Source organism: Peromyscus californicus, unplaced genomic scaffold, assembly GCF_007827085.1.
Source record: "Peromyscus californicus insignis strain IS unplaced genomic scaffold, ASM782708v3 Scaffold_20__1_contigs__length_68692818, whole genome shotgun sequence".
Taxonomy (NCBI): domain Eukaryota; kingdom Metazoa; phylum Chordata; class Mammalia; order Rodentia; family Cricetidae; genus Peromyscus; species Peromyscus californicus.
The window spans coordinates 11722598-11738408 of NW_026294503.1; the positions used below are offsets into that span (position 1 = coordinate 11722598).

Sequence of the window (15811 nt, forward strand, 5' to 3'; positions counted from 1 at the left end):
GCAGTGCTTATAGAGGCTACAAAAGGCATCAGATCACTGGAACTGCAGTTACAGATGGTTGTGAGCTGCCATGTGGGAGCTGAAGATTAAACCTGCATCCTTTGAATGGCAGCCAGTGTTCTTCACCTCGGAGCCCACATAAGAGACTCTTAAATATAAGTCATTGAAGAAAAAGTTGAATGTTGCAATGTTTTAATTTTTTTTCTGTTATGAACAGCAGCATTTCACTTGCATGCATGAAAATCTGTTCAAAGAGGGAGGTTGTGTTTTTCTATGGATCTAAAGGAATCTGAGCAACAAAACTACTAAAATTCAAACATTGAACCAGAATTCAGCGCTAAAAAATATAATGAACATTTGAAAACTTAATTTTCTATAAAATTACATAATTTATTAGATTCATTTCCACGACAAATTAAAAGCACATATGAAGGCTCAAAATTAAAGTTTAATTGACCCTTGTAATTAGAGACCTGCAGAAAACCTCTCACCGTGTCACCAACTTCGTAATTGAAGATAATGAAGAACTGTAATTATTCTCCAAAACATTGTCTTTACCTCATTCTGGATCAGTGTTTAGTCTTGCTGCCTTCAAGATACTCATATTTCCTGTAAATGCTTTACTTAACCATAGTCTAAAATGTGCTGAGTTGGGGCTTTGGGTTCTTCCAACACAAGCACCACTGTCTCATTTCCCAAGATTCCTCATTTGCACCAGTAATTGCTAATTGTAATGCAATTTTAGTTATTTATTCAAGGTTAAATTGGAGAATATGGGACTTGCTTTGTGTTTTTAAAAGCATATTCACATGCAAGATAAACGATACAACACACATTACTTTAGAAATTTTAACTTTGAGGTAATTGCAACATTATATCCAATAGAAAAAAATAACAAAGATAATCTCATATCCCCCAGCCATTTTCCCTCAATAATAATTTCTTCTGCTAATAGCATAACAACATAACAGGATAATGAGGAAATTGATGTTGGTACAACCACCAAAGTGATCTTGTGAGATTTTGTCAGTTTTACATGTACAAGTGTATGTGTGTTTCTATACATTTCTATAGGTTCATCAAGCTATCAGCAGAACTGTGCTATTATAAATATCCACCATGTTATCCTTTTATAGCCAAAACCACTTTCCTTACAAGCTTCCTGCCACACATTTCCATCTGACAGACATTGATCTATTTGCATAATTTTACCATTTCAACATTATGATATAAATGGATCAAGACATTAAATAACAAAATGATATACAGCCTCCTAAGATTGCTTTTTTCTCACTGAGCATAATTCCTATGAGATCCATTCACATTTAGTGCTCTTTTAGGGTGTTGTGTTCATAGAAGCTACAATTATAGGATAATTTGGTAATTACATCTACCATTCTAAAAGACACTTTATGCTCTTTTCCAAAATGGCCACATTACTATACATTCTTTCCAACAATACCTGAATGATCCAGATACCAAACAAATTTTCCAACATTTTTGTGGTTTCACATTTTGCTTTTCATTTTAGCCGTTAGGATAGATGATACTAATCTCATTAGGATTTGATTTACATTTTAATGGATAGCGATGTTGAACATAATTTTATGAGCTTCTTCAGCACTGGTGTATTGTCTGTGGAGTGCCTGTCTCTATATTTTAAATTGGATTGCTGATTGCTCGTTTTTTTAGTTTTATAACATCTTTATACATTTGTTAACTAACATTTTCTCTGAGACGGTAACCCGCCTTTTCATCTGCACTGTAAAGTCTCCCAGAGAGCGTTTAATTGTGGTTGGTTGAAACTTATGAATTTTTTTCTTTTGATGAATGATTCTCCTGATTTTAAATCTGAGAACATTACCTTAATTTTAGCTCTAAAGACTTTATAGTTCATACTTATGCTATAACCCACTCTGAGTTGAGCTTTAATAAGACTTGGTCTTAGGGTAGTGCATATTTGCTCATGGCTAGTTGCTCTGGCATCAGTTATTGAAGATACTGTCATTCCTCTAATGGATGATTTCCATGCACTTGGGGAAATGTTACTTAAACACATTTTGTGGTTATATTTATAGGTATGTGTTCTCTTCCGTTCTCTATATGTGTTTCCTTCCACTAATATCACACTCTCTTAGTTACTATGGCTACACAGTAAGCGTGAATATTGAATGGAGTGGGTTCTTTTGCCTTGTTCTTCTTATGTTGAAGCACTTTATTTTAGGTTCTGTCCTCATATACATACTATTACAATTTTTTTTAGTTTACAGAAAGTCTCGCTGATGTTTTGATAGCAATTGCATTAAATCTATAGATTGTTTGGAGTAATAACATCATTATTATGTTGAATCCCCTAATCTATGAATTATCTCTCTTGATTTATTTTAATGTTTTTACAAAATTAGCATTTTAGATATTCTTTGATTACTTCTTATTAGACTTTTGTAATTCTTAGGTCAGATTCAGAACATGGGTTTTGTGTGTGTGTGTGTGTGTGTGTGTGTGTGTGTGTGTGAGAGAGAGAGAGAGAGAGAGAGAGAGAGAGAGAGAGAGAGAGTTTGCTATATGCACATGTGTTATGTGCATATACACATAAGTGGAGGCCAGAAGAAGGTATAAGCTGCCATGCTCTATCAATCTTCACCTTATATTCTTGATATAGGGTCTCTCTTTGAAGCCTAGACATGCTTGTGGTCAGCAAGCTGCACTTACCTTGCTGTCTCTTTTCTGTAGCTATGGGATCACAGGCATTTATGGATATGTCCATCTCTTTATGTGGGTGTTGGGATCCAATCTCAAATCCCCATGTTTGCATAACAAGTGCTTTCACCAGCTGAACCAACCATCTCGCCAGTACTCAGAATATGTTTTGCTTGATCTGTATGCAATTATTTCAATTATAAATGGTCTTGCATTTTTTATTAAAAATATATTCTTCTCTCACACAATACATCTTGACCACAGTTTTCCCTCCCTCCACTTTTCCCAGATCCCCCCACCTCCCATCTCCACCACATCCATTCCCCCTCCATTTCCCTTCAGAAAGGAGCAGGCCTCCAAGAGACAACAGCCAAACATGACAAAACAAGATACAATAAGACAAGACAAAAGCTCTCATCTCGAGGCTGGATAATGCAACCCTGTAGGAGGAAAAGAGTCCCTAGAGCAGGTAAAAGAGTCAGAGAAACACCTGCTCCCACTGTTAGAGGAGTCCCACCAAAACATCAAGCTAACAGCCATAGCATGTATGTAGAGGACCTGGTACAGATCCATGCAGACCCTGTGAGCCCATATGAGCCCTGCTTAGTTGATTTCCAAGTTCTCCTGGTATCCTTCATCCTCTCTGGCTCCTACAGTCTTTCCTCCCCCTCTTCTGCAGGGTTCCCTGAGATCTGAGTGGAGGGACACAATGGAGACCTCCAATCTAGACTCTCTCTGCATAATGTCTGGCTGTGGGTCTGCTCCCATCTGCTGCCAGAGGAAGTGTTTCTGATGATGACTGGACAAGTGACTGATCTATGAGTACAGCAAAATATCGTTAGGAGTCATTTCATTGATCCCCTGTGCCCCCAGCTTCACTCAGTTGTGTTTGGTTCTATCCTAGGTCTCTGGGCTATCTATCCCGTCTCTGGTTCCTGGCCATCCAATCAGTGCAGGGCATGGGCTCCCTCTGGTGGCACAGGCCTCTAGTTAAACCAAACATTGGTTGGCCACTCCCACAAGTTCTGTGTTAGCATTGCCCTAGCAGATTCTGTAGTCAGGAAAGACTGTAGATGGATGGTTTTGTGACTGGGTTGGTGTCCAGGTTTCTCTTTCAGAAGCCTTCAGAGGACTTTCCCACATCAAAGAGACTATAGAAGAGCTGTGTAGGTGTTGTCCTTAGCAATGGGACTCCGTTATCAGTTTCTGGAGAGAGACCCTTTGTCCTAACATTAGTCTGGGTTGTTTAGGGATCTCCATGGGAACACCTCGGCCAAAAACTCGACTGAATGCAGCCCAGTCCCACAACTGGGAGCCTTGCCTGGCTGTAAAGGATGGCCAGTTCAGACTCTGTATCCTCCATTACTAGGAGCCCTCACTAGGATCACCCTCATAGATTCCAGGACGTTTCCACTGCACTAGGTTTCCCTTCTAATGTCCCCCCAATTGTAGTGTCTCTCCCTGTGCTCTCTCCCCCCACCCCTCCCCACCACCGGGCCTCTCCCTCCTCTATTCCCACCTGCCCCCAGTCCACCGGCAAAAATCTATTCGATTTCCCCTTCCTAGGGAGATGCACCCCACCAGTAGGCCTCCTCTTTACCTAACCTCTCTGGGTCTGTGGACTGTAGCTTGATTATCATTTACTTAACACCTAATATACACTTGCAAGGAATACATAACTGGTCTTTTATTTTAAATTATGGTTTCCAGGTGTTCGTTATTTGTACTTAGAAATATGGTTGAGTTTTTGCTGTTGCTATTCGTAGTGTATCCCTTGAGCCTTGATGAACTCAGTGAGTTTTAAAAAGTTAACTTTGATTATTGAGATCACCTTAGATCAAGGAAAAGAAAATCATTAATCCACGGGAGCTTTCCCCACGACTGTTATTTTGCCTTCTATTATCAATAATTCACTTTTCCTATTTTTAAACTTTATCCAAATAGAATCATAAATGTTTACATGATTTAAAACAAATTTTCTCTATCAATATTGCAAGATTCACTTCGTTATTTTTTGTGATAGTTTTTTGGAGTTGCTATATACTACAGTACAAATAGAGTACAGTTTGTCCTTTCTATTGATGGAGGTTTGCATTATTTCCTATCTTTAGCACAGATAAAGTTGGCGTGTACACACACACATATTTTTTTCTATCACTTATGTTACTTATTTCTGTATGGATTTCAGTTCTACAAGAAGGACAGAAAACTTCAAAAGGCCAGAAATTGGAGACTATAATATTCCTTATTACACTTACAACCTATGATATGGATTACACATATTGCTTCTGTCAGTTGATTGGTGTTCAATACTTTAAAATTATTTAGTGAGGCTGTAACAGTCACTCTAATATATTGTTGGTTATGTATCTACAGTTATTTCTCCAAAAAGTGTTTTGGTCATTTTTATAGTGATGATTACATCTCACACTTCTTTGCCTGCACACAGTGGTGTGTTTTGTACCCTGAACAGAGTGCTTACTTGATAAATATTTGCTCCTTGAGTGATGGAGGGTATGCTCTGAATTAATGAGGTATTACTGTGATTCCAGCTGATGGCTGCACAGATGACTGAGTTGACTTTGGCCTCATTATTGCAGCTGTATAGGCATGGCCTGTGTTGATTTATGGAACTCTCCTTAATGTCCTGAGGAATCCTGAATATATGAGGCTCATTTATGTCACGTCACAGAATCCTACATGATGAAATGGAAATTGTGTTAGCCATTGTTAGGTTTAATCATTCTATCAATATTTATTTTGGAAATTAGATAACCACAAATGAGACAAAGAATGAGTCGGTTTACAGAGGAAATAATTGGCCAGGGGACTCAAAGATTCGTATTCAAAAGATTCATGCAGCTTCTCCACCTATAAGCGGCAGCTTTGACATCCAAGCTTATGGACATACCCTGAAAGGTATATTTGAAGTGTTCAGAATTACTGGAGATATATTAAAGTTGTTCAAATACACATCTATGCATTGGATATTAAATGTTAACTATTCTTGATAATTGCTGTGTATAGTTATGTTACATTCAAATATCTAAATAAAGGATACATAATAATACATATCATATTAAAGTCAGTAATTAATAGCATTTTTGTCTCTGACTATTCTTTTGGTAATTTAAGAAAGAATGCACCCATCTAAAGTTAGTATTATAAGTTATAGACATTTTTATTTGAAAATATAAATAATAAATTCTTGAGTCCTTTTTCTGGAGGTGGTTGAAATTACGACCTTATATAGAGTTATGGCCTTATATGATACATACATTGAAAGAGATCATTACTGTGATATCCAGAAATGTTATAATATTAAAATATTTATAAAATGGGATTGGAATAGGATTTTTTTTGTTTTTCTTTTTCTTTTTTTTTCAAGACAGGGTTTCTGTGTGTAGCTTTGCACCTTTTCTGGATCTTGCTCCATAGAACAGGCTGGCCTCGAACTCACAAAGATCTGCCTGCCTCTGCCTCCCAAGTGCTGGGATTAAAGGCGTGCACCACCACCGCCCGGCAAATCTTTTTTTGTTTTGTTTTTTGTTTTTTGAAGACAGGGTTTCTCTGTGTAGTTTTGGTGCCTGTCTTGGATCTCACTCTGTAGACCAGGCTGGCCTCTAACAGATTTTTAAATATGATCTTAATTAAATCATCTATACCTGTGCTATCCAAAATGGTATCTACTATCACACGTGTCCACTGAAAACTCTGACTGTAATAAGCACCATATGTAGAAATAAACAACATTTATGTATGGCTTCATACTTGTTTAGTTTTAGTTTTGGTACATGTTTAGTTTCGCTTTGTAAAATACTACAACTAGTACCAGAAAAATGTTAATCTATGTCTGAGCATCACAGTCTTTATCCAACTTACAGCGAGTGTTAATTTAAACAAAAGTAATATGTGTTTGGTACATTTACTTTTAGTAGCACTTTTTACATGACTTATATAGTTAAAGTTGTCAATAGCATGAAATAAGATTGCAGAACAAATGACATTTGGGTGATTTCTTCACTGCCTTAGTATATATAACTGTTTTAATTTCCAAAATTTCTCTTACATTCATGATTTATAGATTATCCATAAAGCAAACTGACATTCAAATAAAAGTTTTGGGTTTGTTTGTTTGTTTCGAGACAGGGTTTCTCTGTGTTGTTTTGGTGCCTGTCCTAGATCTTGCTCTGTAGACAAGGCTGGCCTGGAACTCAAAGAGATCTGCCTGACTCTGCCTCCCGAGTGCTGGGATTAAAGGCGTGAGCCACAACCGCCCGGCAAATAAAAGTTCTTTAAACCAAGACAACACTGAGATGCATTACTCGTTTAATTTTATTTCTCATTAATACACATGAGATAAAAGCTCTGAATTTCTCTTTGACCGGAGTGGAAGAGGTGTGTGATTGACAAGTGATACTTTCGATACACAGTACTTTGAGGAGCGCTCAGTTTGTGAGTCTTTGCTCTCTCTGTGGTGCAGGCATCCCCGCTGCCGTGTCAGCCTCAGACTTGCAGCTTGCCCTGCAGAGCCTGGAAGAAATAGGACAAGTCTCAGTAAACAGAGAGGGAACCTGTGCTGGATACTCATGGACCATCAAGTGGAAAAGCCCCTGTGGAAAGCAGCCGCTTCTGCAGGTCCCTTCATGAGTGCAACTTTTATCTCCTCATCTCTGCTCTTTGCTAATTTGCACTCTTTCTTAGAATCCTAAAAAGAACCGGGGACTGTGGATTTTTCAAAAGCAAACCATAAACTGATTTTATTTGGTTTTTGTTTTGTTTTGATTTTGTTTTTGACATAGGGTCTCACTATGTAGCCTTGACTGGCCTGGTACTTGCTATGTAGACGGGGCTAGCACTGAACTGATAGAAATCTGCCTGCCTCTGCCTCCCAGGTGCTGGGATTAAATCTGTGTGCCACTGCACCGGGATCATAAACAGGCAGGTGTTCTTTTTTACGGAGAATAGTTGTTGGTGTTTTAAATCCCTGTGAGAAGCCTCTTGATGGTATACGGCAGGGCCAATCTCACAGATAAATTCAGCTGTTAATTAAGAGAGAACAGAAGAACAATTAGCCTCATCACTTGTAATTCCTCCTCTGCAGCTGTATTCCATGGAAAACTTGTTATTGTAAAGATGACCTCTTCAAGTCAAATCTAAAGCTGTCCTCTATTTGACACTGTTATATTTTGAACACCAGAGAGGAAGAAGGGTGAATGCCGGCATGTGTGAAGGAGATTAGTGTAGAAGAACTGGGGATACCATAGGGTCTAAAAGCAGAACAAGTCTTCTACAGACAGTGATAAAGCAGGATACTCTGGTATTTGTGTTTACAGGGCATGCACACCTTCACACACACACACACACACACACACACACACACACACACACACACACACACACGACATACAGGTAAACAAAAGCATAAATCAGACACACACACACAGAGAAGGATGATGCTTTTTAGTGATGATAAAGATACGAGCTAGCACTTCCTTTCATACCTGTTGGTTAGAATGTAAAGGAGGCCAAATGTTTTGAGGATTATGTGGTACTATCTTAATATAGCTTTCTGTGATTTGGCAATCTGTTATATAATTCCATCTTATTGAAATAATTATACAAATGTGAAATGGTATAAGCAGAAAGGTAGTCACCACTGCATCATTTCTCACCACAAAACTCTCAATACCTAAATCTTTTCTATGGGAGAATGATTGTTGAAATGTCAGAACCCTCAATGACAGCTGTGTAGTCACATGTCAGACCCACATATATTCACCGGGAAAGATGCTTCGACATAAGGTGGAGAAAGTGCAGAGCCCTACTCAGGAAATATTTGAATGAGGAGATAGGAAAGTAGGAGAAAAAAAAACACACAGAAGCGTGTAACCATAAAATTCACCTGGATACGCAGACTATAACAGTTACAAGGACACAGAGATTATTTTACATGCACATGCTTGGAACTAGAAGTCTACAATTCTCTAATTGAGACCGGCCTCCTCTTGCTAGCTCGCTGTCTCTGGTATCCATCACTCTTTTCTCACCAGTCTCCGCTGCTAATTCATCATTGCTGTCCATCATCACTAGCTCATGCAGAGTCCATCATGGAGGCATCTGTCTGTGCTGGTGCCTGTATATATCAGAAGGTGGCCATACCGGAATAAAGACTTTGAAATGACCAGACTGTGCATATGGACATAATTTGGCTTTATTTTTATGACTAGAAGACAATATAATTTAAGAATGAGACACCAAGATAGCCAGAGATGAAAAATGCTAAAGGGGCAAAAATAACTCAACTTTTTAACTATTTACTAACAATTTACCAAAGTAGCCATATTGAGAAAGAGCAGAGAATATTTTAAGATAAAAAAAATTAAATTAATTTGTCTTGTTTAGTTCATTAATATTTTAATTAATGCAATATATTATTATGCAATAGTCTTACCATTTTTCTTTGAATTGATTATTGTTACTCTGGAAAAGTTTTTTTTTTTTTTCGAAACAACCATAACTAAACTTTTAATTTTTTTCATCCTTAAGCTTTTATTTTCTCCAGCCATGCTGCTTAAATTGGTTATATTCTCCATTGCTACTTTAAGTAAATTTATTTTGTGTAAAAATAGATTAATGATTCCAACATTATTGGAGAGAAGGCTAACGTGACAGTTACTACAGTAAAGGAAGGTGGCTTATTCAGACAACGTATACCTGGAGACATGCTCCGCACCCCCAGTCATCAACCACAGGTATTTTTCAAGCTTTTCCTATAATATTTATAACTTCAACTGTATAACTAATTTACACTAACGTACCAATGACCTTGTAAAATAGGAGCGTTAACAACTTGAGTTTCATGTGAATATTTTTGTTAACAGTTGACCAACTAACTCATTATTATTCTCCAACTTTTGGGGAAATTATCTTTCTAATGATGAAAGACTTTTTAAAATCTATCACTGACAGAATTAGTAAAATATTATTTTATTTAACCTTTATATATTTACATCAGATAATTGTTGATGTTGCCACTTTAGTGATGAGAATATTAAAATATAGAGAGTGTAGATGAGTTTCCTTAAAGCAACCTCTATTTTTCTTCATAGCACGAATTAAAACAATGCCTTCATGATTTAACTTATGTAACTTTCTAGCCTAGATTTACTATGATTAACTGTTTCCTTTCATGTATTTATTATATTCCTATTTACAACTACATCAGAAGCCTAATGGTGCATTTGCTGTACAAACGAATAGATGAATGAATGGATACATGAATGAATGAAATGTCAAAGCAGAAAGTATAAACACATTTTTCGCAGACAATGTTCTATTTGTTCTAAATCCTGTGCATAAAGACGTGCTTTCAAGGATGATTGCTATACTTCATTACTAAATTTTGTGCATATTGTACTGAGCTCTCCTGTCTCTCTATCCTTGTTCACTTTTTTGGTCTATGTTTCTTGACTTGAAGGTTGAAGTCTATGTCAATGGAATTCCAGCTAAATGTTCAGGGGACTGTGGCTTTACATGGGATCCCATGGCTACTCCCCTGATTTTGACAACAACACCTTCTGAAGGTAACACCTGCTTTTAAACTTGAAATACGAGGTGGAGGATAGCTAGAAAAATGTGTTCTGTGATCATGATTTTTAAATATATATTACTGTCACTAAGGCAGGCAAACAGTTCAATATGGTGAAAACTATTTGCTAGCTGAAACTATGGAAAGAATACTCATTACTTGAAAAAAATACCACCCAGGAAGCCAACATATAAGTCATTTATCTTCCTATTCTTTACTTTCAAAGTTAGAATCAGTCTCTATAATTTCCCTGTGAGTTTGAGACACTGTTCTTCTACTCTTCCAGTGTATGTATTAACATTCATTGTATGAGAACACTTCCAGCAGAGCCAGCAAACAGGCAAGCAACAAGATAGCTGTGATTTAACAAAAGAAGAGAATTGAGTATTCACTTTGAGAAAACCAAATGATTAATGCCAAGAACTCATCTCCACTTAGGGGAAGCATTATTATTGGGGAAAAATGTAATTGTGCTTTTTGTGTGAGCTCCTAAAAATTCAAATAAGCATCAGGGATAAGGACTGTAAGGAGTAAGTTTTTAACCATAATGATAAATTCAGAAATCATAATCTTATATTTAGTCTTTGCAGCTGCTAGTAAACTTTATCTGGTTTTTGCCCTTGTATTTGCTAGTGATTTTCCATTTTTGTATGCAGTTCCTAAAAATCACTTTGGGCTCAAAATAATTAACAACTTGAACTACCTTTTATTATATTTGATCAACTTAAAAATAGTGGGAAAATACAATAGAAATCAGCCATTTTTTTCTTCACTGACAATTAACGACTGCTTACTTTTTGTTATACACATTCCAATCACCAGTTTAAAAAAATATTATGAGAAGCCAAAATTCTTTTTAAGTATCATTCCTACTCCTAGTCTTCAGAGCTCCCTGAGGCAACTACAGTAATAGACTTTGTGTGTTTTCTTTCATACTTTTTTAATGCCTTTGGTATTTAACATACATATATAGTAATTTTGGGTTGTGTGTGTGTGTGTGTGTGTGTGTGTGTGTGTGTGTGTGTGTGTGTGTGTAGTGTAGGTGATAGGTCAGCCTTGGGTGTCATTTCTCAGGGCCTGTCTACTTTGTTTTTATCTATAATTAGAATATTTTAATAATACATAATAATAGGCTTCATTATGACATTTTCATACATGTATATATTTTGATCATATTCACCCTCCATTTCCTTCTCTTCTCTCCTCTCCTTTCCTCCTCCAGCTGATCACCTTCCTCTTTCCAGTACCTTCTCCCAACTTCCCCTTCCTCTGCCTTCAAGGTCCATCTCCTCTCCCCACGTCCTCTGCAAGTGAAAAGTGTCACTTGTAGTTTATTTTTTCCTCCACGGTTTCATGATGGCTTGCTGCCCTATCAACTTGCTTGTCATTAGAATACATTTTCCTTTTCTTATCTAATTCCATATATCAATGAAATAATTTTCTGATATATATTAATGCATAAAATATGTTATCAATACAGAGAAATTATGTGGAAAATATCATCACCAAATAAATGTGTCTTTTCCCCTTGCTTAATTTCAGGCTTATTGTTTATATCTTATAGAAGATAGGCATAGTTTTGCTTAAGAAATATCTGATTTTTATAATAATAGGTTCTAATTTCTTTATCAAAAATGTAGTGACTTAAATTTATCACTTTCAGGGTCCTATGCAGAAAACACGATATTAACTATATCGGGCTCTGGATTTTCTCCCACATCAGCTGTATCTGTCTCTGTTGGGTCTACCAGTTGCTCTCTTCTTACTGTGGATGGTAGGTTCTTTTAAATGTCACAGATTTCTCCAAGAGAATTGGAAGAAAGAGCTATTATAAATATAATATGTCTTCTAGTATATACAGAGTAATGAAATTAGCAACCTAGTCTGGAAAACTATATATATAATACTATATATATAATATATAATATATATCACAATCAAAGAATATATATATATTAAAAGAATATATAATCACAGACTGATTGTTATACAGTGTCTTTATCCCACTAAGAATGACCTGCCATACATTTATTCAGATATACCTTACAAACTGAATGCACAAGATTTCTCATACTTTGATGTATATCTGAGACACAAAAAATGTTCAAAGTATGACTTTGTTGTCCCATGGTTTCTAGCCATGTTTGTTGTTGCTGTTTGTTTTTGTATGTACTGATGATTGAACCCAGGACCTCAGACATGTTAGGTAAGTGCTCTACCACTGAACTATATTACCAACCCTCTGTCTTAGCTATGACAATGCTATAAGGCAAGAGGACATGACTATATTCTTTGACTTCTAGTTCCATAGGACCGCTTTCCAGTTATGCAGAATTTAAATATTGTTTACATTTTTAGCTTCTTGACATTAGTGGAAACACAGTTACTTAATTTCACCAAAAGTTATCATTCACAATCCTAGATATTTTTCTTAATTAAATCAGATTTAATTCCCATGAGCAAGACCACTTACCAAATCATTTCTGTTGATTTTTATTGAAAAGTGTTTTTGAGGTCATATAGCCAATATTTTAACAATATTACCTAAACTGTAGTAAATAAAGTGAAGAAATGCTTTCACTTAGTTTTATCACTTTTATTGATAGAACCTGTTATTTTACTCAATTTTGGACATAAGTAATACGTTGAGCCAAAAATTTAGTAAAAATTTTTAGTATAAATTTGAATTAAAAATTAGAATGATAAAAATTTTTATGTGCACCTTGTCTGGGCAATGTTTTGAGACATGCTTTCATTGTTGGTTCACTGTTCCTAGAAGCAACTAATTTACAGCAGCGAGTAGTTTGCAAAGATTCTACCTTCCCACTAAGACTTCCCTGTCCCAATCAAAACATGAGTAGTTTACCTTGGATATATTTCTTGGAGTCTAAAAACAAATGCCAATGTTAATATTTGCAAATTAATTTTACTGAGGGTTTTTTTAATCTTAAAAACCCTGCCACGTGTATTTTATCATTTTCCTCTTCTTTTTATCACAAGATAATGAGATCAAGTGCCAGATTCTGAATGGAAGTGCTGGACATGTACCAGTTGCTGTGTCCATTGCTGATGTTGGACTAGCACAGAATCTAGAGAGTGAGGGATCCCACTTCATTTATCGGAGTCAGATCTCACATGTCTGGCCTGATTCTGGAAGCCTGGCAGGTAATAGCTAACAGTTCTCAACTGAGGTGACCACATACATTTCCACAACTGGGTTTTCAGTGTTTTATTTCTAGTGCCAGGAAAATGGCATGGACCCTAAGGTTCCCTCATAGGACCAAGGACAGTGTCCTTTCGAAAGGCACAGAGATTAAATGGCTGGCTAATTCTTTTCTTCCTTATGAGAGGCACAAGTCGGGGACAGCTTATACTTACATCATAGGTTATTGAATTAATATCATCAATTATTACGTGTTTCTATAACAACCTCATTAATTATGTCAAGATAAGATTTATTAGTTATTATTCTGCTTACCAGCTGCTCCATTTGTAACCAGAGTCTCCATGGAGCTACTCGACCTAGAATAAAGTTCTGGGACAAACAGGACAAAGGAAGGCTGACACAGACAATAACACATTTTTCTTGTGCTGTTTCACTTACTTGGTGTTTTTTTAACCATGATTAATATTGGAAATTTGGCTTTGATATTGATTTGCGTGTGTGTGTTTTAATTACTTACTTTTACTTTATTTTCTCTCTTCTACTTTTACTTTATTGTGTTTTTTTCTCTTAGTTTTCCTCTTGCTTAGAGATATTAAAATTTAAGTCTTAATTCACCCTCGTTTCACACATATGAGACAAAGTAAATAGAAATATTGTGACTTCTTTCCAGGTCGGAGTGGTTGATGCTTACATATCCCAAAGCCAATATGAAAAAGCCCATGCAATTGAGAGCTTAGCCGGGCTTGGGGTGGTAACTGTGTGCACGGCTACTTCTTCACCCACGTACCATCCCTCTGGTGTGACTGGGTGATTCAGAAATGATGAGTTAGATGGTGAGGAAATTTCTGTTGTAGTTGAACTGATTTGGGGTTTTATTTTCTTTGTTTTTCTTACAAAGGTGGTACTCTGCTGACTGTAGCTGGATTTGGCTTTAGTGAAAATTCTACTGTTTTGGTTGGAAATGAAACCTGCAATGTGATTGAAGGAGATTTGAATATGATAACCTGCCAAACATCGAAAGTAAGGCCTCTGATGTCAGCCATCCCTCACCTCCAACAGACCTAACCTTATCAACTAGGAAACATGTACACAGGCAGAGAGACAAATGTTATATTTCTACAAATTTCAGAGTTTTCATGATTATCTGTAAAAACTGTTTCTTCAATACCTTTTAACTAAAATACAAAACCAAAATATTATCTCCACATCTGAGACATTTAAAAATCACAATGAAGATGTTTACACAAAACTACATCAATAAACAATGCATCTCACTTGAAATAATAGAAATAGAAACAAAGTAAAGATGAAATTCAGTGGAAATTGGAGATCAGAGTCTTATAAAAGGATTAATGTTATATCAGCACTAGAGGGTCATCAGAAAATTTCTGAATAAACTAAAAGATTAAAAGAACTCACTATTAATTCTTTGTAAATTTCAATGAAACAAATCTAAACGTGTTTAATTTTTAAAAATAAATTTAGCTGGACATTGGTGGTGCACGCCTTTAATCCCAGCACTCAGGAGGCAGAGCCAGGTGGATCTCTGTGAGTTCAAGGCCAGCCTGGACTACCAAGTGAGTTCCAGGAAAGGCGCAAAGCTACACAGAGAAACCCTGTCTTGAAAAATCAAAAATAAATAAATAAAAATAAATTTATTTTATTTGTATTTTTGTATTGAAAACTTACATTTATTACTTTGTGTGCATGCATAAGTGCACACATGCCCGTCATTGCACTCATGTGGAGGTAGGAGGACAAGTTTGCAGAGTCACATCTCTTCCAGGGATCTTCCTGGGATCAAACAGATCAACAGAGTCGTCAGTAAGCACCTTTACCCTTGAGCCATCTAGTTGACCCAGAAAACTATGTTTAAAAGTGATAAAATTTCAATTTGTTAGCAAAAAGTTTGAAGTTTGCTATAGGATATAAGACCTCAGAATCAGCCATTCTTCTTCTTTTTTTTTTTTTTAAATAAATCATCCTTAAAGCTGGGTGATGGTGGTGCATGCCTTTAACCCCAGCACTCCAAAGGCAGAGGCAGGGGAATCTCAGTGAATTTGAGGACAACCTGGTATACAGAGTGAGTTCCAAGGCTATACAGAGAAACTTGAACTCCCCCACCCCAAATTATATTTAAATTTAAATCAGGTCTATGGCTCACCAGTTATGTGCAAAGAGATGATAAATGCAGATGCACTCATTAATCTCAAAACACAACAGAGGAAGAAGGGACATCGGTAAGATGTCTAGGGAAAAAACTCTTTGAGTGTGTATTGGACTGAATGATAGAATAAAAATGTATAGGCTATGACAATATGAAAAACATTTTGTTTAAATCATTCAGCTAAATA

General features: G+C 36.4%; 1 protein-coding gene and 1 long non-coding RNA gene across 3 annotated transcripts in view; one reads left to right on the forward strand and one right to left on the reverse strand.

Moving 5' to 3' along the window:
- Pkhd1l1 (PKHD1 like 1) overlaps positions 1–15811 on the forward strand; it is a 156537-nt gene that overhangs the window by 43727 nt on the left and 96999 nt on the right. The window contains exons 24-30 of the mRNA XM_052747754.1: positions 5472–5619; positions 7184–7338; positions 9333–9455; positions 10181–10286; positions 11955–12065; positions 13292–13456; positions 14356–14477. Coding sequence (XP_052603714.1) covers positions 5472–5619; positions 7184–7338; positions 9333–9455; positions 10181–10286; positions 11955–12065; positions 13292–13456; positions 14356–14477 — 930 coding nt within the window. The remainder of the gene's footprint in view (positions 1–5471; positions 5620–7183; positions 7339–9332; positions 9456–10180; positions 10287–11954; positions 12066–13291; positions 13457–14355; positions 14478–15811) is intronic.
- The window catches only part of LOC128116484 (uncharacterized), a 126893-nt gene continuing 118094 nt past the window's right edge, over positions 7013–15811 (reverse strand). For both annotated transcript variants that reach the window (XR_008220476.1, XR_008220477.1), the window contains 2 exons: positions 15147–15251; positions 7013–7233 (listed from right to left, as the gene is read on the reverse strand). This is a non-coding gene — a long non-coding RNA (uncharacterized LOC128116484). The remainder of the gene's footprint in view (positions 7234–15146; positions 15252–15811) is intronic.